At 43.9% G+C, this 26,183-nt stretch overlaps 1 protein-coding gene across 1 annotated transcript in view; it reads left to right on the top strand.

The window, feature by feature from the left end:
* Positions 1 to 20,408, top strand: part of PAPPA (pappalysin 1) — a 242,095-nt gene extending 221,687 nt beyond the window's left edge. Inside the window, exons 21-22 of the mRNA XM_030294042.1 lie at positions 4,712 to 4,810; positions 17,215 to 20,408. Of these exons, the coding sequence (XP_030149902.1) occupies positions 4,712 to 4,810; positions 17,215 to 17,322 (207 nt within the window). The 3' untranslated portion in view covers positions 17,323 to 20,408. The remainder of the gene's footprint in view (positions 1 to 4,711; positions 4,811 to 17,214) is intronic.
* The last annotated feature ends 5,775 nt before the right edge of the window (positions 20,409 to 26,183 follow it).

The following is a 26,183-nucleotide window of genomic DNA, read 5'->3' on the forward strand; positions in this document are numbered from 1 at the left end:
TGGACATCTTAGACCCGACCATAGGCTGAAAGTGGAAAATCCTCTCTGACTTCGCAGTTGAACTGTTCCCTGGAGTTTGAAATGATGATCTGTCTCTGTCTCAGTGACAAACCTAGGGAGGGACAGGGTACTTAGGATGTCATGTGTATTCTTTTTTTTAAAATTTAAAAAAAAAAAATTTTTTTTAACGTTTTATTTATTTCTGAGACAGGGAGAGACAGAGCATGAACAGGGGAGGGTCAGAGAGAGGGAGACCCAGAATCTGAAACAGGCTCCAGGCTCTGAGCTGTCAGCACAGAGCCCGACGCGGGGCTCGAACTCACGGACTGTGAGATCATGACCTGAGCCGAAGTCGGCCGCTTAATCGACTGAGCCACCCAGGCGCCCCTGTCATGTGTATTCTTAAGGGGGCACTGTCTATGGAACTAAGAGATATTTCTGTGGACCCCAAGTCCTTTGTGGTTCTTCTTAGCTGACAGTGAAAAGGAGGCCCCAAATTCCATCCAGGTGGATGAATACTTATCTGCAGTGCCCCAGAGCCCAGTCAGGAAAATGCAGGTGAAAAGGACTATATTGTGCTTTAGAAAACTTTGTGGGTTTTTTTTTTTTTAATTTATATATTTATTTTGAGAGAGAGAATGGGAAGGGCAGAGAGAAATGGGGAGAGAGAATCCCAAGCAGTCTCCACGCCCAGTGTGGAGCCCAACCCAGGACTGGAACTCAGGAACCACGAACCTTGAGATCATGACCTGAGCTGAAATCAAGAGTTGGACACTTAAGTGACTGAGTCACCCAGGTGCCCCATAGAAAACTTTGTATTTGATGAAATTCTTAGAATGTCAGAGCCAGAAATGCTCTTCTAGATGATCTAAACCTGACCTTTTATTTTAAAGATGAGGAAACTGGGACCTAGATAGTAGCCAAATCTAAAATTTGATGGAATGCCAAAATTGGAAGGGTTCTTAGTATGATCTAATTTAGTGTGATCTACTCAATGCTTATATGGAGTGGAAAATGAGGGTCAGAGAGGGGATGGACTGCCCAAAGTTGCACAGCATAAAAGCCACAGAACCAAAGCATGAACCTGGGTCTCCTGACTCCAGCCCAGTGCTTTTTCTCCTCCACTAGGCCACCTCCCACCCATGAAACACCTCGGAACTGCAAGTGTCACAGGACAGTCCCTGGGTCACACTTTTGTTTCTGTGTATTGGTTAGGAGCTCCCTATAGCATCTTCTCACAGCACTTGACACTGTAGTCTTTAAGAACCTCCATTCTTCCAAGATTCAGCCAGGAATGGCAAAATCAAGGCCAAGGCCCAGGCCCTGTGGCTGTTGCTTCCTTCCATCTCTCTAGATCGGTCCAGTGCTTTGCAAAAAGGAAGCTTGGATTACCTGGGTGCTTGTTCTGCTGAGTTGGCGGTCTGGGCAGCCAGTGTGACAGCAGAATTCGATCCCTCCTTTGACTCAGCACTGGGGCCTAGGAGACCCTCACCTGTCAGGCTCAGAGCACTGCCAATGATGCTTATCGCCTTTGCCCTTGTAGGTGCTCCTCCTCTCCTTTACTCCTCAGCTTAGAGCTAATAGTTTGCCTCTTACCTGGGGCTGAAAACAATGCCTGGAAGAGATACAAATGCTGGGCCCAGGAAGGAGCCATCAACCTGGAGTGTCTAGAGGTAGCCAAGACTGAGAAAGGGTTTTGAGACTCCTGAGCCTTCTACCCACCCCCCTGCCCCCACCGTATCCAAAGTGGTCATTCACTCACTCATGCGTCAGAGCTTCACTGATGCCTGTTATGTGTCCAGCACTACTCTGCATTCTGGGAACACCATGATCTTAGTCAAGTGAAAATAGTAACTATGCTCTTCCTGACTCATCTGTGGTATCTCCTTGCCCCTTGTCCATCCGTGTATCTGTTCCTGAGGTTTTACTCAGTAAACATGTAAGGAATGTATATTTGATACAGTTTTGCTCAAATTGCCACACGTTTTGCTAGAAACTCTAGGATGCAAAAATAAATGACACACATTCCCATCCATCAGGAACTCATAGTGTAGTAAAGGAGATAGACAGTTAAAGAGAGAATTCTTAAAGATGTACCAAGAGCTGTATCCAAAACAAGTACAAGAAGCTGTAGAAACACAGAATATCCGGGGGGAATTAGAGAAGGCATTTTGGAGGGATGAGGTTTGAACTAGATCCTGAAGGTTGAATTCCTCACCTGAACATATTAGTAATAGTAGTAGCCATGAGAAATCCCAGCGATGGAAAAAAAAAATCTCTAAGTAGTGAAGTTTTTCACATGTTATTTGCTGTCTCTAGAAAGTCTCCCTTCTCCACGCTCATCTAATTAACCCCTGCATGTCTTCGGATCCCAGCCAAAACGTCATTTCCTTAGGGACACCTTCACAGAGCTCCCTGATTAGGTTCAGTCCTCTTTAACAACATCACGTACCTTTCCTCCATAGGTCTTATCAGAGTTGAAATTGGCAATCAGATGTGTGATTATTTGATTAAAGCTTGCCTGCTCACTGAAGTGTAAGGTCTGGAGGAGTAGGAGCTCGATCTATATTGACTCACTATTATGTCTTTTTCTTTAGCATAGTGTATCACACATCGTACGCATTCAGTAAATATGGTTAAATACAAGATGGATGCGTAGATGGGCGGACAGATGCATGGATGTGCCGCAGGAAAGGACACACAGCTAGTGATGAGACTGGAGATTTTTTCAGGGGCTAAATGATAATAATAATAACAACAACAACAACAATAATAATAATAATAATTAAAAGAACCAGTTTCGTTTATTTATTTTTTCTTCTTCTTTCCTAGCTACTCCTTTACCAAACCAGTTCCTTTTATTCTAAGGAAGGTGCATTAGGTTTCCTTCCTTCCTATATTTGATATAAGAAAGACCCTAAAGATCAGAGCCCATAGGCAGGTCTCCTAAGGCACAGAGAAGAACCAAGGGCTTATCCTTTGTTGTTTGTGCCTCTCAGCTCAAATATGAATGTGATAATGTGTTCATTACGGCAGGTGCACAGCAGAGCCACACTTGTTTTCATAGCCATGCACCTGTGCACACATACATCTGAGAACAGCTCTTGCCTGTTCTTGGTTCTGTCTTGCTAAGATGCTTTTAGACCCTAACAGGATAGTGAGGAAATGGAATCTGGCATCATGAGTTGGGGGCACAAAGGCTCTGTGAATTTGGGGCAGAGATGCAAAAGCCAGGGATGCCACGGGGGTGGGGGTGACTCTTTGTGGAGCTCAGTTCTCCCCATAACAGTCAGGATGCAAAGGAGAGACCACTGGATCAGAGGGGTTGTGTTGAGATGCAATGGTCTTAGCCAACTGATGACACCTTTCCCATCAGTGAGTCATTGAGCATTAGAGCACCCATCCTGAACTTTAATTAGAGTGGTTTTGCTTTCAACTGCTTTCTATAGTAAAGGGTCAAATGGTATTGTTTTTGATGGGGCAAGGGGTATGCTTATTGTTTTGAGAAATCAGTGGACCTAGCCTACCTCCCTATATCATTGTGCTAGGAGTCTTGAGACCCAGTGAAGATAACCCAGTTAACCAAAATCACCAAGTAACCCCTCCAGTTCACTGGGGTTTGTTAGACTAGAGCCCAGATTTTCCAAACCTGCATTTCCACTATGCCAATGCAATCTATTCAATTTCATAAACATCTCTAAGAGCCAAAGTTGTGCCCAGCATTAAAATAGGCGATAGGGAGACAAAGATGAACTGGATGTTGCCCACATCTTCAATGAGCTCACAGTCTTACACCAGCTACACGTTCATAAACAGAAAACAGTGGCTAAGTGCTCAGATGGGGAATAAAAAAGTGTTAGGGGGTTTGCAGATACTCCTGACTTTCCTGTAAGATTTCCCTGGGTTCAGATCAGTAATGACTTAACTCTGTCATCTTTTCCTGATTTTTGTAGCACCACAGAGTTGGAGGAGCACAGGGAAGAAAAGCAACAAATCAGTATGTGCTAGATATAGGCTAGAATGGCAAAGAAAAAAATATGAAGCCAACTTAGATTTAAATCACTGCTCTGCCCTGCCAGTGTGATCTTGGCTGGGCACTTTTCTTGCTCTGAGCCTCAGAATCATCTGAAAAGAGGGAAGAGCAAAGCTTACCTCACATGTTGTTTGGAGAACAAAGACAACAAACACATAAAGCACGTGACGTTAAGTACATCTGTACTCCAGTGCTAGAGGAGAGGGAGCCCACAATCACATACGGACAATTGTGCCAAATTCCTATGAATTCTTACTTTTGATCTTTACAATTCTGGGTAGATTGCATGCAGCTTATATTTTATTATAAATCGTGTGTCTAATTACCTACTACTAGGAAAAGTAGGGGGAAGGTGCTCAAATTTTCTAATCTTTTCGTGAAGTAAAATGAGTCCTGCTTTGGAAAGATGTAAGTGATCTATCCTGTGGCTTTGCATACTCCTACAATTGTGTCCACCAGCGTAACCATAATTTAGTCGGGGAAAACTCAGCTAGGTAAGTCTTTAAAAATGGTAGAAGCGATAACTGGTCTAAGAGGGTGTTGAGACTTGAAGCCAGGTAGGCTGTCTGCAGAGGTTTTTAAAAGGTTGAGAGACAGCTAGACAACTGCAGGGCCATCGCTCACCCACTCAGGATGCTAACAGACCTCCTTCCCTTCTGCCTCTCTCCCCCTTTGTAGCCCTTCATGGGAGACAATTACTGTGATGCCATCAACAACCGGGCTTTCTGCAACTACGATGGTGGGGACTGCTGTGCCTCTACGGTGAAGACCAAAAAGGTAGGCCCCTGGGCACTGCCTCCTGCAGGCCTGCCCAGCTTCCCAGCCAGGATCACCCTACATGCTGGATAACCTAGTGCCTTGGTTGTGTCAGCACTTGCTCACAAGCTGTACTGTACTGTATTTTTTTTTTTTTTTTATTATTTTAGGCAGTAGTTGAGCTAATGTCATGTGCTGGGCCTTGAGCTAGGTGGGAAGGTTCATGGATGATCTTTGCAGATGTGGTTCCCTACCCTCAAAGCTTAGAGCCAGGTATGGAAGCAGACAAATACAAGAGTCATCAATACTTTGGGATGAGGAGGATAGAGCACTTTGAGGCCCCAGGCCAGGGGTTGGAGAAGGCTCTACGGAGGGATCAGCATGGAAGCTGAAACTTGAGAGATAAAGAGAAGGATCAGGGAGGTGGCCAGGAAAAGAATTCCTGGGGCATGTAAAATCCTAGAGAGAAGTTGCATTTTTAGGCTGTATGGCTAAAATCTAAGGGGAAGAGAGAAGATGGGACATTTCTACCAAGGTAAGTCATAGCCTTTGATTATTCTGTAATCTCTTGTTTCTCACATCTAATTTTTTATAAAATTAGCAGGGGTGGTCTTGGTTGTGATTTTCTTCCTTGGCATATTAAGATGTAATAGGAGTGATTCAAGTGTTTGTAGTAAAACCTGAATATTTGACTATCACGTGTATCTACCAGTCACAGAAGAGTGGCCACCTCCACTTTCTTCCTGATGAGCGCTGGGGAAGAGGTGGGTCCACCAGGGCAACCCAAGTTGAGAGCACTCTTGTGATGAATATGTTCATGGGAAGCTATTTCTGTTTTTATATTCATCAATACTCTGAGCCAAAAAATCATTTTTTAAAGAAGGGAGAACTTTGTTCCTAAGACGGGTCAGTCAGTCTTAGCTGACGAGGTGTCTGTGATCATGTGGTCCAAACTTTTCATTTCATAATGGGGCACTGAGGCCCATAGAGGAGGAATGATTTGTCTATGGTGGCAGAGGGAGTGATAGACACAGAGCAAGGCTCCTGGCTTGCTAATTAAATACCTTTATATTGTACCATCCTTAAAAGAATTAGTTCCTTTAAGAATGATGCTCTGACCCTAGAATGCACGGATAAACAGGGTAAGACCCAAGGAACACACTCAAACTCCATTTTTTGGTTGATGACTAGGGCTGCTGGGACTCTCTGGGATCAGCCAGTCTTGTATGGGCAACGTTTCAGGATGCCTGCCCTTCTTTTCTGTTTTAAACACTGAAGGTAAACACTTTCTGCCCAAATACAGTTGAATAAAATTCATTGTCTATTAATGAATTTTCTATTAATGAATTTGTTTTGTATTTATTCACTCATTTCTATTCATTAGTAGAAAGTGAATTTCATTTTTCTCCCGGGTATGAAACAATACATATTCTACTTTTTGGAAAATCCAGAAAGTAGAACACCATCATCACTGCTGATCTTACAACCCAAAACAGCCATTGCTTTCCTTCTGGAGTATTTTGTGTGTGTGTTTAAGTGTGTGGGTATTTGCGCCTGTGTATATGTCACTGCATTTCCAGCTTGCAATCTTGTTTTGTTTTTACTTAGCACAGGAAATCTTACACGTAAGAATATGGTCTGACATTATTACAAATTTCCCAGCCATAGTTTTTCCTCTATTATTATTTATCACAGGGTTGTGATGTATTGTAATTTGTGTAACCATTCCCCTCTGGCTATTATTTTTAACTCTTGGGTTCAGCTTCTCACAACGATAAATAATGATGCTTGTGAATATATTTGCAGGTAAATATTTTTCTAGCTCTTATTATTCCTTCACAATTGATTTTTAGAATTGAAAGGACTAGGATAAGAGGTGCGAGCATTTATAAGGCTCTTGATACATGTTGCCAAATGAATAGCATACAATAGTGTCAATTTCACTTGTTGGAATGAGCCATTTGCAAAAGTGAATGGACAATGAAGTTTGTGTTTTAAATAGAAGTTTGTGTAGAATTATGACACATCATTCATGTGACACCATCAGCTGGAGTAAGAGCAGCTCCGATTAAAAGAATTTTCCTACCAACTATAACTTATATACAAAAACATAAAAAAAAAAACTAATTTATTTTTATTGGGAAACTTCCTTAAATGGATCGCTGTTTCTACAGAGTGCATGGTAGGAACATGAAGTCATGAGACTGGGGTTCAGGTGCAGATTCCAAATTATTACAGTCACTTGCAAAAATATATGCATGTACACCATATGGCCACTTTGGCTCTCTGTTCCTATACTGGGTTCGGGTGCAACAATTTCAGACATCAGGGCCCTTAGGTGAGTGCTGCCTCTTTAGTGAGAGACCCAGAGTCCGTTCTTTGGCAGTTCTGCATATGCTTCATAGTCATTGCTTTTCCACCCACATTATGTATGTAATTTTGGCCTTTTGTGTTAAAAGATCCCCTTCTTTAAACCGGTGATCCTTCCTGTCAGCCAAGTTTCCTTCGTTCAGTGAGATGCATGTTCCTTGAGCATTTGTGTGGGCCCAGCACTGTACCGGACTGTGTGCACTTTCCAGAGTCCAGATAGACTGACACCTGCCCTTGTGAAGCACACAGTCTATTAAGGGAGCCAGGTGTTAAGCAGTGAGGTATACAACCACACCTCATAGTGCTTTTGTGCAAGGGCAGTAAAGGACAGGTGCAGGATCTTTTGGAGAGCAGAGTGAAGGTGAGAGAAAGCTGCTTTGGAGGTGACATTTACATGGAGCCCTGGAGAATGAGCAGCTCTCCTGGAGGAGGTGAGCAGTGGTGGAAGACAGGATGGAGAGGGCTGTAAGAACCATGTGGGGAGCATGGGTTACAGAGCCTGACCTTCTCTTCTGGCGCACACGGCTTTGCCGTAGTTGTTCCTTGTTCGCAGCGTTTGGTGCTTTCTTCACATTGGGGATTCCTGGAAGTCTGACTTCTGGAGGAGAAGCGTGTCTCAAACTAAACTCACACTTCCTACAATTTAAATTCCCCAATTTAACTTCTAAGTAAACTCCAGCTTCTTGAATGCATTAACACTCTCTCGTACACACCCAACTCTGCTTCCTGCAGTAGACTGGGTTCTAGAGACAGCAGGTGGAGAAACAGAGGATGAAAAAGATACCCCTAAGTGAACTGTCCCCTCTGTCAGACATCCTGCCAGACACGTGTCCTCTGTGACCTTCTTTAATCCCCATGTCAGCTCTGATAGGTCACTATTACCTCTGCTGCACAGGTGAAGCAGTTTGGGCCCCAAGCACCAACAGGACTTTTGCTTGAGGTCACTTGGCCACAAATGCTGAGGCCCAAATTCGAACCCAGTTCTCCCTGACTCACGAGCCCAGCTCGTGCTCCTGCATGGGGCTGAGTCCTCAGTGCGCATGAGCGTGACCATCCCAGTTCTTGTTGGAGACAATTCACCATGAACCCCGACTGCCAGGGAACCTTGGACGTGGGACTCCTCCCCTTGGCCAAGGTGAAAGCAGCCTTTCCCAGCAGTGAAGACAGGGTGGGGAGTCATCGAGGCTCCCAGCCTTGCCAGCCATCCCTGACGTCCCAGACAGCAGTTTCCTCTGAGTGGAAAAAAGTCCTGGTTTCTGTCTCCAGCTTCCACAGCAGGAAGCCTCTGATGGCAGGAGAGGGGCCAGAGGCTGGCTTCCTTCCTCTCATTCCCTGCCTCTTACTGGTGGCCTTGTTTCATTCCTACCTGAACTCTTGGCCCCAGCCACCCATCGTGGGGAGTTCCCTGCCCACAAGCACCCAGCCTAGCATTCAGGAACTTACTTCATGCACCTTCCTCAATTACAGTAATTCCATTAATGGTGCACATTAATGGTGCCTTGTCAGGGTTAGAGTCTCTGCATATTATCTCCCTTTGAGGTACCCAATAAGATAGACTCTGTTGAAGCTCAGAGAGGGTGAACTCACTTTTACAAGGTGACACAGCCACGGGTAAGAGTCAGGATTTCCTTACTCCAAACAATCGTTATTACTATTTTTTGAGAGCTTATGATTTGCCAAGCATAGTGGTGATCGTTTTTGCACGTGTCATCTCATTTCATCACGCAGCAGCCCCATTGTTAGGTGTTGTCTTGTTATGCTCATCTTGTAGACAATGCAGCTGAGGCTGAGAAGGGCCAAGGTCCCACAGCCAGCAGGTGGTAGGACTGAGATGCAAATCTCGTGAGTCTGGACTGTGAGGCATCTGCCTCTAACCCCTGTTCTGAACATCTAGAGGTAATGAGCTTGCGGCTTCCCCCCCTTCCCCTGGCGGGTGGGCTTCTTCCTTCCTAGTGCTCCTAGAGAGCTGTCCTGGGTATGAACTTAAGGCCCATGGGTAAGCAAGCATTCAGCATCTTCTCCCACATTTCCTTCTAGCCAACTCTCTACCGAACCCTCTTCCCAGTCACCAGGCCTGGGGACTCCTGGTCAGATGGCCCAGAATGGCAGTCTGCTCCCTCCATCCTTCCTCCCTTTGTCTGTCTGTCCAGACACCAGCTGTTCCCCACATCTGCCTTGTGGGGTGACCTGGGCCCAGCTGGCAGACAAGAGCAAGACTATGCAGGAAACTCCGTCTGACAGGGGTGACCGGTTTCCCATCCAGACACCTGTCTGCAGTGCAAGGCAGACAGGAAGGGGCAGGACTCAGCTTCTCAGCATGTCAGTTTATTATTTTCCTGTTTGGAGCCTTGAGGAGTCTCGAATACAGAGCAGATTTCCAGAACGGTCGCTTCAGTAATTTACCCTCATAACAAAACAAAAAAAAAATCATTTATAATTGGAATCATTCTCAGTAAGCATGTGTTGGAGCTTTAAGGGAAGAAGGGGAAACAGCCTTAACTTATTCAACATAGCAAGGCTTTGTAAGGCGTGGTGGCCTGGAACACTAGTTATGGTCATGTTTCAGACAGCTGCTAAGGGACTAATTGTGGAAGATGTCTGGGAAGTTGGGGTGGAGTCCCAGTTCTGTGACTTAGTTCTGTGACCCTGGGCAGGCCAGTCTCACCTTTGGTTTTTTATCTCTTGACATCTGGATTATATTCATGTCTAGGGCTTTTCCACATGGCTCCCTGAGGGACTTGGCTATCGAGTCAGAATCTGAGGGCTATTTGGGGCAGAGACCAGTAGAGATTAAGGAGAGATTAATCCCAGAAACCGGTCTCAGCACAGGATGGCATGCCTAACTGATGACATTAAGTATAGGGTTGCCATATTGATTTGCTAAATCTAAGTGAAAATAACGTGGTTTCTTAGGAAAGGACATTATACCCAAATTAAGCCCATTGGTATAAGGAGGCTAGTGATTCTATAACACATGAGAAGATAATAAACATCATTAGATGGACAGCAGCCTTCTTCGCTGAGTGGTCCATGCTAAAGGGTTGGGTATTGGGTTGCAGAGTTGGTGATGTCCATCAGTGGGTCTTAGATCTCTCCTTAGGAACTAGAATGGTCCTCCTAAAACAAGTCTTGTGGTATTACTCCTCTGTACAAAGCCCTTCACAGTTCTCCCAATGGCCTATAAGGCCCTATGTGTTCTGCCTACCCCCATTAATTCTGTGGCCTCACTCCCCACTCTCAGTAGTCTCTCTCACTTGACTCTAGCCCTCTGAACTCCTCACCATCCAGCCAGGCATCCTTCTACCTACAGACTTTGTCACTGGCTCCTCCTTTGGCTGAGAATATTCTTCTCCATTCATCCAACATGACTCACTCCCTCACCTCCTCCAAGTCTTTGCTGAAGTGTCAAATTCTCAATGAGGCCCACCCTGACCACCCACCTTAGACTATCCCTTACACACCCATTTGCTTTGGATTCCACTTTTTTTCTTTGTTTTAAAACCCTTATCACCTTGGCACATACTATAAAATGTATTTACTGTCTCAGAATCTGCACCTTCTTGTTGATCAAATGAACATTTCATGAGGTCATGAATATACATCCATTTGCTCACTGATGGATTCCTGGTTCTGACGTACCCCACTGGTGAGCACCTGCTATGTATGTGACATACACCGTTCTAGGCCACAAGATGGACCTAGTCCCGACCATGCTGAGTTTATTTAGAGTATATTAAGTGCCAACAGAGACAGAGCAAGTGAGGGAAGCTGACAAAGCTTCCTGGAGAAGGCAACACCAAAGGTGAGATATGAAAGGGACAGTAAATCTTAGCCAGGTTAAAGGAGTTGGGGGAGGACCAGAGACAAGGATGTGAGGGCAGTGTTTGTGGCAGAGGGCACAGTCTGTGCAAAGGCCCAGATGTAAGGGAGCATATTAAGGAAACTACATTTCCCTAAGTGTTGCTAGAGCACAGGGTGAGAGGGGATGTAAGTAGTAAGAGGTAAGAAATGAGCCTTGAATGGGCTTTTATAAACCAAGCCAGGGAATCTGAACCTTATCCACAGAGCCAAGGAGTGTTCAATGATTCTAAGCATTGAACTAGTCTAGAGGATCCTAGAAGGCTTCTTGGAAGAGGGGCTAGATGTGTTTACCTTGAAAGATTAGTAAGACATAACAAGAAGATGACTAAAGAGACTATACTAATTCCTCGTCCACCAAATCATTGGCTTCTGGAGTGTTATGATTTTCCCTGTTTGGGATGGAGCTTTGAATTCTCCATGTGGATAAATCAGACACTATTTTATTTTGTTTTTTGAGTAAACATGCATTTCATCTGTAAATGGCTTATCGAGGAACTATGTCCACAAGAATACCTAATACATGGTATTAGTGTAGACTGATAGGAGTTGTAAGTATTAGATACTTATTTTAGTTTGATCCTATTCAGACCCATCTGTCCCTCAAAGTTCCCATTCTCATAACCATTGTCAACATACATCATCATGACCACCATCAACAGCAACATCCCCAATATCGCTATTACCGTCACCCTCATTATCACCATCATGTATTGAGCACATGTTTTATGCCCATATACCATGCTAGGTGCTTTACTTGAATTTTATACTTTATCCAAAATACTTCTAATGGACAGGCCTGTCATTGCCTCCATCTTACAGACAGAGAAACTGAAGCCCCCAAAACGAAAATAACTTGCCTAACAGCATAAGGAATCAAACCCAAGTCTCATTCCCTTTTCCCTCCCTTACTCTCTCTCCCTGTATCCATATGACCACTTTATCCACATTTAAACACGCCTCTGTATTCACTGACTCCTCCATGCCCTGTACCAGGCACGTATCTACCCTGCCTCCAAAGAGCTTACGGGTAGTCCTTGTACTTGCATCACACCTTGGTCTGCTTGATCTCATTACATCTGTCGACACCGTGAAGTCCCTGAGACTCAAAGTGGTGAAGTGATGTGCCCAAGCTCCCACGGTGGGCGTGTGGGCAGTCAAGGCGTTCTGGCGTTCAGCATAGGACGCGTGTTGCTCCCCACACTCTCTGCTTGTGACCTCCCTGTTGAGTCTGAGTCACAATCCCGCCCCTGCCTGTCTCCCAGCCTCAGAGGAGACCTGCAGCCAGGCCTTGTGGTGCATCTGCCTGGGCTGTATTCCTGAGCCGCTCAAACACACACACACACACACACACACACACACACACACACACAGGTGGAGGTGTTATCCTGGGCAACTCACCCCAAGGAGAAACCCCTGTCCCTGAGCACCATCTCCAGTACAGAGGAGAAAAGGAGAGACTCGTGGCCTTTGGTCATTGACCTGGGCTTGTTGACAGAATCCTAGAGTGGGTGGCCAAGCCATTTATGGGATAGCCTAGCCACACGGTGCTGGGAATCCCACATGTAAACTGGCCACCATGGCGTTTGTGCTGTGGGTGGTAGGTTTTCTTGGGAGCCCATCTGGGGGAGAAGGTAGGAAGCTGCTTGGGGAATTTCCCAGGAAACATGGGAATTAGGTTCAGAGCTGACTTTACGAGGAATGTGACCCTTTTTCCCATGTCTCAGTTTCTTTCTCTATAAAAAGGGGACCCTGACTCCTGCTCCGCCTGCCTCCTGGGGGGTCGGTACCAAGGAGTGGTTACAAACAGGGATGCAGATCTCAGGCCAGCCGCCAGCCAAGTGACTCACCCCTGTGCATCTTCGTTTCCTCCAAGATGTAAAATGGGGCTGGTAAGAATAGCTGCCTTATTAGGGTTGCTGGGAGGAGTGAGTGAGATAGCACACATTGGGTTAACTCAGCCAGGCATATACTAAGGGATAAAAGGCTATTGGCTATCAAAAGACACAGCAGCAGTCAGCCTGGCCAGGTTGTGAAGGAGGAGCCTTCTTACTCTCACCTGCTGAAAAGCTCTCAGTGTTTGGAGTGGACTTTAGAATCCTACACCGTCTAGTTACTGACTGGTAGTGAGGCCCAGGGTGAGTTTGTTTTCTTTTAAACTTTTTGAAGCCTCTATTTTCTCACCTACAGGATGGGTAGCTAATAGCGACAGCCTCACAGCACTGTGCAGTGTGGACTAGCCAGCACCTTAGGAATTATCCGGCACGTGGAAGGGCCGCAGGAATTGGTAGCGTGTGTGTGTGTGTGTGTAAAGTGGTGTTCACTGCGGTGGACCCATGTCAGACCTGGGAAGTGGGTAGAGCTGACAGTCTCTACCCTTCTGTTCCCACTTGCCACAGAGGATGCTTGTGACAAGAGAGGATCCCAAGGCAGGCTCTGAATAGGCACTTTGCTAAGATGCAAGAGGAAGGATGGGAGGAGGAAACAAGAGGCTGTACGTCTGTTCTGCACTAGGGCTTCTGCGAGCTGGTTATTTTGTGGACTCCTCACCAGAACCCTGTGAGGTCTTTCCAAGGACCCTTGCCTTACAGATGGGGACATGAAGTCCCCAGGGCGCCAAGGACTTGCTGGAAAAGCGGCACCTAGGTGGAGCCCACACCTGAACTTGTCTGCCTCCCAAACTCCTAGCAAGGGCTCGGTAAATGCAGCTGTATTTACAAGCATGCAGTGAAGATAAGGAGGCTCCAGATCTGCCTCCTGAGGCCAAACCTTCTAGACTTTGTTATTCTGATCGGGGTTCCTTCCCTCAGTTTCCAGACTTGTTTCTTTGGGAAAATGCCAAAACTGCCCTGGCTGACTTGGGGAGGAAAGGGAGTGGCCATGCCGTGCTCACTTCACCAGGGTGGCCACACTGGCTTAGAGAAACTAACTGGTGACGGGGCCCTGCCAGCTGGTGATATTGGACAAGCTAGTAGAACTGGGGATGGCAGAAAGGGGAACATGCAAGACAGGGTTTGTGGAGAAAGCCTAAATTTCTACATCCTTTCTGGCCAGGGCTTTTGCCTTCTGCCTTTCTCAGATGAGAAGGATTTTCAGACAGATGGGAAGGTAGAGAGCATTAGAATCAAAGCTTAATGTACAGGTAGGGAAAGTGAAGCCCAGAGAAGGGAAGTAACATGTACACACTCACATAGAGAGTGAGTGCAAGAGCAGAGGGTCCCTGCCTTGTGTTCTGGGTGCATATTCATGCATTCATTTGTTCCTCCGTTCAAGGGTCCATTGAGTGCCTGTTATGTGATGTATAAAGACTCAGGTCAACAACAGACACGGTCCTTTCTCAGACTGAGCTGGCATACAAGTACAGAAGCATTTCTGAATGAGATGACGTGATAGGAGATGAAGGTGACGATGCGATCTTTGGTCAGACCAATGAGGGAGGAGGTGAGACTTGAGACAAAGATCTGAAGAATGGAGGAGCAGCTGGCCAGGAAAGAGCAGTGAGGGGAGAGGAAGGTTGATGGCTAGAGACTTGCTCAGATGGTGGTTCTCTATGGAGGCTGTCGGACAGTGTCATCCCAGCCAACAGGAGGAAAGGTCACAGAAGGGGTTCATTTAGAAGAAAACGACGCTAATGATCCACACAACCTTCTGAATTTGTGTTCTATTACAGAAAGTCTTATCTGTTCAGTAATTCCAGGTTATCTGCCAATAATTATGTTTAATTTTGTAAGGTATACAACAGTGATCTTGTACTTTGGTGTCACTTTTTCCATAAAGTTTGGATTATGGGCAAAAAAAAAGGTAGGAAAACAATCGTAGTATTTGAGGAACCAATAAATAAATAAGCCACCAAGAGTCAGAAAGAGAAAGGGGCCAGAGGTGGTCCAAGAAGTGTGTGTGGAGATCAGATCATGCAAGGCCTTGAACTCATGGTAAGGACTTTGGGTCTTATTCTAAGAGATCTGTTCAATTTTTGCCTGTGTGAGACGCAGCGGGTAGCTCTTTCTCTTTTAAGCTTTTTCTCTCTATTTAAGAGAGAGAAATCAGATGTGCGACTCTCTCTAATGGGTCCTAGAGCCCAGTGAGAAAGAATTATAGAGAGAACTCTGCACAGGACATTAGAGGTAACCGGATCATTCTAATGTTAGCATGTGGCAAGGACAGGAGAAGAGACTAGATAAAGGAAAGGGTTGAGTTGAGGACAAAGAAGCCGCTGAAGTCAGGGAGGTGGGAGAAGGGGACAACAGGCAGCAAAGGTGTCACCGATGGTGAAATGTGAGCTGGCGGGAAATCTGATTCAGCACAAGCATCTCCTGAGTGTGAGGCCACGTGCTGGGGTTTCTGGATGTTTATTTGTGTTTGGACTTCACAACCATATGAAATGTGTGGTCTTTTTAAAAATCACCCTTTTATGGATATAGAATCTGAGGGTCATGGCAGTGGAGGGATTTTCCCCAGAACTAGGTAGTCTGTGTCCTGAACAGGGAACAGCAAGTAGTTGTAAGCAGAAAGACACTGCGTGGAAGAAGCATCTATGAGAATGCTTAGCATTCTCATGAATGCTTATGAATTTTTTAAATGTTTATTTTCGAAAGTGAGAGAGAGGCACTAGTTGGGGAGGGGGAGAGAGAGAGGGAGACAGAGGATCCAGAGCAAGCCTGTGCTGACAGCAGAGAGCCCAACACGGGGCTCGAACTCATGAGCCATGAGACCGTGACCTGAGACAAAGTCTAACACTCAAACGACTGAGCCACCCAGGCACCCCTGAATGCTTATGAATTTAAATTGAAAAGAGAAACAGAGATGTGCTAGTCATGGGTACAATGAAAGAGAGAGAGGTGGAGAAATGAACATTCATTCATTCTATGGCTTAAGCTCTGAGAAAACAAGAATGAACAAAACAGACATGGTTCCTGCCTCACTGAGGGAGAGAGATGAGATATCTCTCAATTGATGGATCGATCCATCGATGCACTGAGCATATGCCAAGAACTGTGCTATATGTTTTTCATCAGTTCCCTTATCCCTCATCACAACCTCAGGAGGTATATGCTTTCATTATGCCCATTTAATGAATGAATTAACTGAGGCTCAGAGAAGTTGTCATATGCTCAAGCTCACACCAGTAGATGAGAGGGCTGGAGCTTATACTTCAATCTTCCATTTTAAATCACTGCAAAATTGCAGGATGGAAAGAGGTTGAGAGGGAGGGAGGGAAGGCAGGCCAAGAGGCAGAGAGAAGAGTTAGATACACAGAATGAGTCCACAAGCCAGGAGGACAAAGATGTTCCCTGAGACTGTGTGAGCACTTGGAGACCCTGGCGAGGCAGGAGGCGAATGAGGTTATTACACCCATCTGCGCAGATGGGGGCCTCCTGGGAAAAGTTATATGCAAATACCATGATGCAATGAGGTGAAATCCTCTTGCGTTAGCCCAGGCTGGGCCTGGCTCAAGCAGGGCCTGCACTGTGCCCTTTGGGAAGACCAGTCATCTGCTGCATGGGGAAGACATTCGCGCTTTCAGTTTCTAGAAAGGAAAGCCAGATCAAGGTCCCAGAGCATGTGAAGGGATGGAAAAGTTTTTACATTTTTTTCACAGCTTTTGTTACATGTGTATAACAATTCATGTTGTATACCTCTTAGCTTTTCTTTCTTAAAATCTGCTCCTCAACAGCCTTCAACCAAAAATTTGGGATTTACAGTTACATTACCATTTTACATTACAGTTTTTCACCCATGATTTCATTCAGCCCTTAGAGTTCACAGTGCAAGGTGGGGCTTAATGATACCAGTGCTCCAGCTGGGAACCTGAGGCTCAGAGAAAAGTAGCTTCTCCCACTTTAAATACCAGATCTGTCATTTTTTACTTTGGGCAAATGCCTGCCCCTGTCAGAGAGCCTCAGTTTCCCTGTCTGAAAAAGGGTGATTGTTTTATTACCCATCATCTTACAGAGTTGTCAAAAGATTTGATGTTTTCCTATTTAGAAAGTGCCTGACCTATAATAAATGCCCTTGAAAATGGAAGCTGCTGTTACAATGACCCATGATGATTTTGATAAAAGTTATTGCAGGGCTAGCAAGAAACAGAGCTATGAGTTGAACTTGAGTCTGCTGCCCCTCCCCCACCAAATTCAGTCATTGGAAAACTATATCAGACCCAACCACCTGGCTCACTTCTTCTCTCTTTCTCTCTGCAGGTTACCCCATTCCCTATGTCCTGTGACCTGCAAGGTGACTGTGCTTGTCGGGACCCCCAGGCCCAAGAACACAGCCGGAAAGACCTCCGGGGATACAGCCATGGCTAAGGAAGGACAAGGAGTTGACAAAGAATTCCCAGCGCCAGGACCCGCATCCCTTTGGTATTGATTTCACAGTCAGCTGCTCAACGGAATGGCCTCCCCACACCAGGGATCCTTAGCACCCAACCGGTCTGCCTTTAATTTCACCCAGGAAGGACTCATAGTAGGGGCGCATGAACCAAGTCTCGCCATGTTGAAGGATGGAATGGAATCCCATCCCAAAGTCTTAGATGGATTGCATATACAAGTGTGCTGTCCCAGAGCCTAAAATTCAAATCATTTGTCACACAGCCACAGCAAGAAACATGTTATACAGTTAGGAGTATGCACATATGTGGTTAGTACACATGCATGCATACGTACCCCAACAGACATCTGTGTGAGGGCAGTTTTGGAGACTGAGCGGAGAGAGACGGGAACAAACTCAGTCTTCCCTTTCCCAAGCTCCTAGTCAATACTGTCCTTGGGAGAAGAACAGTCGCAGAAACTGCTAAGACCAAGTGTTGTCAAGATAGCTTGTACTCTGAGGCTTGGAACATGTCAGGCATGCACTGTTGTGCAGTCCTTTGGGATTAGAAGTGAAATGGTCTCTGATCACCTACCTTCTAGGGAAGTAGAACCCAGGATGAGGTAAAGAATCCAAGGTATGCAAAGCCCCCTAATTCTTCTGCTGCCGTGGGGGGATTTTACCCCAACTCCAGGGTTAAGGCCAAGCTGGAAATGGCATAGGGTTGCAGTGTCAAGGTATTATAACAGCCCCCTGCTTGAGGCCATAATATCCCTCCAGAACCCACCCATTCCCCAAATCTTGCCTTGGGACCACATTCGCTGCTACTTTTCCTGCTGCTCTATCCTATACATTGAGTACCCCCAAGATGGTAGGACTAGGTTAGGAAAAACCCCACACAACCAAACAGTCTGCCTTAAGAGTGACCCACATCTTCCCACAGCTCCTCACTTCTTAGCCCTTCTGCAAGAGAAAAACCCTCATTGGCCCACATGGTGAGAAGTTAAATCCCCCATGGGTGGGCTTCTCATCCTAGGAGGGAGTAGAGGGACTAGAGATACTAAAACCCTCACTGAGAGTCCAGAATGTCTGAGCCAGTGTTAGATTTTATAATCAAGTGGACCAGTGTTAAATATGCTGTTGGGGCCATCCAGAGACTGCTGGAATTGTGGGGACTCTTGAGTTATTATCCTTATCCCAGCCTTCCTGGCCCTCCAGGCTAGATCAGGCTCTGGTGCTGAGGACCTCACGGTTGCCCTGAGCAGCATTCTAGAACAGAGAATCATTTTGGATATGATCAATCTGAGCTGTGTTCTTGAGGGCCCTCAGAGGGAAGCTAAAGAGCACACAGCGTCAGTCCCCAACAACCAAACATGGTCATCATGTTCTTCACATAGTCTTCCAGCTGTCAGGACTCCCATCCACACCTGTGGTTGGTCCGCCCTTCCCTCTTACCCAGGTTCAGCCTCCAAAAGTTGAGAGGGAGGTAGTCCATTGCATGTGGAAGCCCCTACCTCATTGGGGTCCTCTTTGCCTGTTTTCCACCAGTTACTTGTCTGCTCCTTTTGAATTAATATGGGAAGAAATTAATATGGAAAGAGGTGGCGAGAATGGTCAAGCTGGACATAATTTCTAGACCTGGAACTGAGAAAATGAGGCAGTAGGAGGGTATCACATAAAGATTGCTGTAAATCATGTCATCTCAAATCTAGTGAAAGCAACCAACGAAAACAAAGTCTAGCACAGGAATGGGAAACCCCAGGCATGTGTGCTGACTCCTCATTGCTGCACCTGAGGCAGTCATTGTTAATCAGTCATCGTCCTTTCTCCTATGGGGACCAAAAATAACTTCAGGAACCTTCTTCCTGTATTACTCCTGACAGCAATTACCTGCTGACCAAGAGCACTTGAGAAGACATCTATCAGCCAATATATACATATATCAAGGTGCTTTTTGCACAGGTGCCCACAAATGATGCAGTGCTTAGATTCGTGTGGCTTGTTCCGTGTTCCAAACTCTGAGACTGGGTTCCAGAATGGAGAAGCTGCCACCATGGTTAAGGACAGACTCAAATCCCTTATATTTCCTTCTTACAAACTCACATCTCATTTATATTCAGATCATTTTCTATAGTTACCAGGGCCAATCCTTAGCAAAACCATCCTCAAAATTGGAAGACTTGATCCCATTTGGTACTCCCTCCAGTATCTTAGGACTCTTGCCAACTTCTAAAGCCCCTCTCTTGCCCTAGCTGAGTTATCAGCATGTGTGGTCAGCTGACAAGATATGAACTAAGAAAGGTAATGGTATGGGCCCTCCCAATTGCTTTATCATGCATGGAAGTAGTGCAAAAAGTCTTGGAGACCCAAAGGCGCCATTACTAATGGTGGGGTTGCAGGAACCACAGAAAAACCTCACCGGCTTCCCTTAAATTGACCCTCGTGGTCTTTCTTCCTTCACTCTCAGCCTGTCTATGCCCATACTCTCCAGCTGAGCAAAGTTTCCTAGAGGCTGACTTCGATCTTCAAACTCACAGATTGAGTTGAGCAAAGAACCACCCAGTCTCCTCCTTACCATCAATCAAACCTGTTACTCACAATGATATTAGGCAAGATAGGCTACCCCACTGATGACTAGCCTCATGCTCACGTGGGAGGCCCTTCTCAAAACTTAGAGAAAGAGACTCAGTTCTATTTGTGCGAGGCACTGATTTCCGGCTTCATTTTCTTTCTGGGAATGAACTCATGGTCTTATCCCTTTGATCATTTCCTGCTTAGGATAATGGAGTACTCACAAGGAGGCAGGTCTGAAGCACTGTTGTCTATCAGCAGCTCGGGGGCCCTAAAGCAGTTGGGGGTTCTGGGTTGAAGAAGTATTAGCCTGTTGGCAGCAAGAAAGAAAAGATGAGGAAGACAGTTCCCCAAACCCTGTTTTGGGAAGCCTTTCCAAGCCACAACCCTAACTGCATGCCCAGAGGACTTGCATTACCCCCATAGTCTGTGCCAACCACCTCTTAAGGGAAGATAGTCCTTGGGAAGTCCATTTTGGTGGCTAAATTAGGGTGTTAAGAAAGGGAGCAATCATGGGGCGCCTGGGTGGCGCAGTCGGTTAAGCGTCCGACTTCAGCCAGGTCACGATCTCGCGGTCTGTGAGTTCGAGCCCCGCGTCGGACTCTGGGCTGATGGCTCAGAGCCTGGAGCCTGTTTCCAATTCTGTGTCTCCCTCTCTCTCTGCCCCTCCCCCGTTCATGCTCTGTCTCTCTCTGTCCCAAAAATAAATAAAAGTTGAAAAAAAAATTTAAAAAAAAAAAAAAAAAGAAAGGGAGCAATCATAAATAAATAGGGCTTTGAAGATGGAGGGTATGCACTGCTACTCCGGGCTTCAGCATGTTGAGTCACTGCCTAGACGGTTCTCTTGGCCTTTTTCCCACCTTGGCCAATGCTTAAATGCTATTTGTTGAAAATAATTCTTTCAGACAGATTTCAGCTACCTCCCTTCCAGGTTCAATTTAACTTGGTTGTAACTGTCAATTTGTTATAGGTCTTACCTGTGTTTTAAAAAGAAAAAGAACAAAAGAAAGAAAAAGGAAGGAAGGAAGAAAGGAAACCATAAATTCAAGTGAACAGTTTTGAGGTTTTATGTTTTGTGGTTGTTTTTGTTTTTTTTTCTGGAACTACTTCAAGTGGGAAAATAAAAAGAAATTGACAGTAAGAAAGCTGTACAGATAGAGATTGATAGAAGACAAAGATTAAAAAGGAAATAAAATGCATGATTAAAAATAAGAATTTAAAAAAAAAAAACCTATTTTTGTGCTTCCTAAAGGGAACTGTTTATTCTACAGACTAGTAGGTAGACACAACCATAAAAATTTTCCCTAGCAGGAGACATAAAGCGGGATCTTATAATGCTGTTATTTTCTGTACATTGTGGTAGGTCCAGGAATAAGACCTCTTCCCCCTTGATATGTAGTTGTTGTTGTCGGGGGAGCATTTTGTCTATTTGTTTGGTGGCAATCAGTGGTAGCCGGGAGTAGGGAGGGCTGGAAATTGGTTTTACCTAATATTAAGGGGACATAGTGTGTTGTGCTTTTCACGTTATCAAATGTTTGTATTTACCAGTAGAGCACTGGGCTTTATAAAGACTGCACTTAGAATCACACTGCACGATCCACTTTCCTAAAAAAGCTGCTACATGACCAGACAGGTACTTCCCATGGTTTTTGAGAAACAAAACAAAATCAACCAAGCAATCAGCAAATGCAAAGACTAAATAGCAAATGAATAAAAGCCTATTCTTGTAACTTATTTACGTTTTGCCAAATTCCTACCAATGGTTTGATCTTTAAAAGATTTGTATAATAGCCGAGAGAGGAGTTATGTCTCTAGAGAAAGAACCTGGAATTCTTGACTCCAGGCTTCCGTTTGCTCAGTGATCTTGAACAAGTCCTCAGATAGCTTCTCCATTTGCCTCAGTTTCTCCAGCTGCAAAATGGGGATGATACTACTTACCTACCTCACAGTGGGATGGCAGGGGATGGTGAGGCCCTGAGGATTTTAAAGGGGCTGTGGCAATCTGTGAGAGACACAAAGTCCATGGGTTACTTTTTAAGAATGCACAGGCCCATTGGCCATTTAAGAAAGACAGGGAGTGCTCATGTGATAGTTCAAGGAAGAAAGCTGGAGCTCCTGGATTTTATAATCCACCTTAAGAGAGAGGCTTGTATTTGGGAATATTTCACTCCTAGGTACATTGGATTTTCTCCTCCCCTGTGCTGGCCTTTACCAGTTCTAGAATTTGATTAAAAGCCAATTACATCTTACAGTGTAAAAGTCAGTTTACTGTGGTCTAGTTAAGACTCATGGGCCATTTCCAACCTCATGGAGGAAGGGAGTCACTAAAATCTCATCTTCTTCTCAGACTTAAAATTCCACATCAAGTGTTCATTAAAAGAAGATATGGCATTCTGAGTGCTAACAACTCGGGGCTTCTCAAACTAATACACCAGCAGTCAGTGAGGAGAATTTTGAACAATTATTGAGTTGCTTTCTTGGGTCTCTATAATCAATAACCTGTCCGCAGATATCTATCTATATAAAGATATTATATATAAATATAAATTTACATATATATGCACATGTATATATAGTTGTACATATATGTGTGTATATATATACTTAAATGTAATATTTACAAAATAAAACTGTGATCTCGTCTAGAGAAAATGTATTCATATTACAAACTGCTCTTCCATATTTATGTATCATATTATACCTTTTTATTATTGTTATAATTATTATGGGTATTTCTAATTGTTATGATGTTGAAATCTGTTTGGCACCTTCTGGAAACTACCAAAAATGATTCTCCATTGAAGTGCTTAAAAATCTGTTCTCATGAGAATTCTACTGGCCTACTACTATAAAAAAAGTAAAAAAAAAAAAAAAAAAATCTAAACACCAAAAACAAAACACAATTCCAATCCTTTTTCTGTACCTCACGCGCATAAATTTGCTGCTCCTATTTTGGGTTTTATTTTTTTTTTCCTGTTTATGTGTTTTTATGGATCTAAGTTAAGTCTTTCAGCAATATATAAAATTGTAAATAGTAAACTTTATTTATTAAGAATGTCATCTTTTTTAATTTATATTTACACAATTGTTCATCTAATTTATTTTTTCTATACGGTTTTAAATACTCAGACATATTTTGCTGTTCATGATATTTTTATCCTGTTCTCGTGGATTTGTGTTTCCATACTGTTTTCTCTGGTCTCAATTACAGGTTGGATCTCACACACAAAAAAATAATGTCGAAGACAGAATTATTTTGCCACTGTTGATTACTATACCTTAAAATTCTATATTATGAAAATATATAATAGCTTGTATGCTTCAGTATGTAGCCGTGTGGTTTCTGTGTGTTGTGGAAATCTAAAGGACTCACATATGCACATACACTCATGTGGAAGAGAAGCCTAGGGTCTTGAATGAGAAGATCAGTGGTTGTGAGGTTGAATTCGATCTACACCCAATCTTCTACACAAATAAACTCCTGTAAACATCTGCATTTTGCATATGCAAAAACTGAAAAACATTCTTACATGTTAAAAAAAAAAGTTCACATTTTAGGGAACTGAAACAAATATATAAATAGAAATTTACACATATATGCACATGTTTTTATGGTTATATGACAGTTATAGCTAGCCTTTTGGATGCTATCTTCAACAATATACTTCCAGCATATTCTTTATTTTCATTTCTTTCTTCATAATTGAATGCTTAGTCATCTGGTTCATCAAATGAGCCCGCAGCTGAGGCTGATGTTTTGCTGTTTTTGATCTGCCTACTGGATCTCATTTTTCATCTTATCACCACTTAGTAGCCATGGGATCTTTGGAAAGTTATTTAATTGCTTTAAGATTTAGTTTTCCCATCTGTAAAATGGAAATAATAAAAGGACTCACCCCAGGATGTTGTTGATAGAATTAAATAAGATAAATATGTAATATTCTTAGAACTGCAGCAGACACAGATTATATTAACTCTTGTTTTGATTATTATGAGACAGGGGTGGCTCACGACAACTATTCATAATACACTCTGTGTTTTGAGATCTACTTATTGTTTTTTAAGAGAATGAAACCAAGATGCACTAAAGCATTCAAGTACTTCCACAGGCACTGCCATGGGGTAAAGTCGTTGGCCCTGTAGACTGAGCTGCTGGCAGGCAACACCACCACAAGACAAGTCAAAATATGTGTTGACCTGTTGATATTTAAAATTTTTGAATCTTCACAAAAGGGCAGTTTGGGGACATCAAGGTGAATTATATGAAAGGCTACAGGTAGGGAAGTCAAGAACTACCCACAGGTTTTCTGGACTCTTGACAAACAGAATCCATTGAAAGGAGAGAAGGCACCAAAGTCACTGCTACGTTCTGCCAGATAAATTGCTATTTCCAAAGAGAGAGAATGATCACAGAGAACGTTTTGCTCAGTTCTCTTCAATTCACTGTGAAGACTGAAAGAAGATTTAAAGAACAGTTTCAAGAAAAGAGGCAAATATTTCCAAAATAGAGAAGAGAGGAAAAAGTCTTCATAGGGCTTTTGTACTCACGGGTTCTGTCTGTAGACGGGAAGTCACAGGGCAGAGATTTCTCTTGTAGACATAAGATATTAGTTCTAGTGTCTTCTCCCCTCTTCCTCTAACCCTAATACATACATGCGCACATACACTCACACACACATGAAGAAAATTCACTGTGTTTTAGTTGCTTAATCCGTCAGATGGGAAAATGACTCCCCTCTTACTTCAAAACAGGCAGAGACATTCAGCATTTACATCTATTTATATTTGTCAACCAAGTTCTAGAACCTATCTAACCAAAGTTTTGGTTTTAAAGTTAAAAAAAAAAAAAAAGATAAGGTCCACATTCTATCATGCTTTGCTGACATTGGTAAATCTATCCAGCTCTTAACCTTCAGGGCCAGAAATAAGAACCTAGGACAAAAAGCAAAGCCTCTCTAGCCTTCAAATGAGGAGAAGCCTTCCTTCTCTCACCTCTCTAAAGGACTGTGATCTGAGGTGGTAAACAGTAATGCAGTAAGTTGGCAATGAGAAAAGGGCAGATGGTGTGTTTAAATGGCACTAGCAGGTACAGCATCCTGGGTAAGAAAAAGCACTGTACTCTCAAGAGACTGAATAAAAAGTCAATGCACTTAGGAAGTAGAAAGAGGGTACCAGTGGACCAATAAGAGGATGGAGAGAAAAGTTATCATGAGCCATGTTGAGAATTTCAGGCTTTATCTTAACAGCCATGAGGAACCATTGAATGGTTTTTCAGAAAGGGACTTACAAGGTCAGATTTGTGGTTGAGAAAGATCCACCTGATGGCCATCTGAAGGAGAAAGATGGAGGGAAGGAACAGATGTAGGGTGTAAGAGGAAAGAAATGTCCAGGAAAGAAATGATGACTCTTGGATGACAGTGGTGGTCATGGTGAGTGGGCAAAAGAGTTTCCCATTCTGTTAGATAGTGAAGTTGGATGAAATAATCTTTAGTGTTCAGCATTGTGTGATTCTAGAAAGTCATTTTACACCACAGCTATTCACTGATTTTAGAGAGTTGCTTTTCAATTAATAGATTTTGCTTTTTAGGGAAGCTTCAGGTTTACAGAAAAAATTGAAAAGAAAGTAGAGTTCCGATTGAATTTCTTTTTAAATAATGGTATATTTGGGACTGGGAAATCTAGCGATTTGCTGGGCTCAGCCATTGGGAAAATATAAAGACCTAAAGCCATGTGATCAGGTGTGTAGGTTTGGATATTCAAGTGATATTCCTGATGACCCTTCAGTGGTTTGTTGTGGTGAGGTCTTAAGACAAGAGTGCAAGACTTTGAAGGGTTTGGAACATAGTCAGATGGGATCTGGAATCATGGCCATTTATATGCGGTGCTATCTTGGGAAGTTCTCTACCTGTTCCGTAGCATTGTCTGTAGAATGGGATTCATCATTTCTGTCCTAAATGGGCTGTCCTGAGAAAAATGTATCATAATTTAAGTAAAGCACTCAGCAGGGGGTAGCTATACACTAGGTCTCAATATATGTGTTATCCTTTTGCCCTCCCCTACTTCTCCACCCCATCTTTGGTTAAATATGAGCCCCATGGTAGGCTGCACTCTGCAGCAGAAGTGGGATGGTACGGGGAGGGAAAGAGATACACCCAGCCCAGCTCCCCAGTATTTACATGGAGAACATTATGCGCCATTTTCACATCACCGAGACTGGAGTTATCTAAGGTCCATTTCTTGTCCATTCAGTGTCCATTTCTGTGAAATGATAAATCTCAGTTACATGCCC

This window comes from Lynx canadensis, chromosome D4 (genome assembly GCF_007474595.2).
Source record: "Lynx canadensis isolate LIC74 chromosome D4, mLynCan4.pri.v2, whole genome shotgun sequence".
Lineage (NCBI taxonomy): Eukaryota > Metazoa > Chordata > Mammalia > Carnivora > Felidae > Lynx > Lynx canadensis.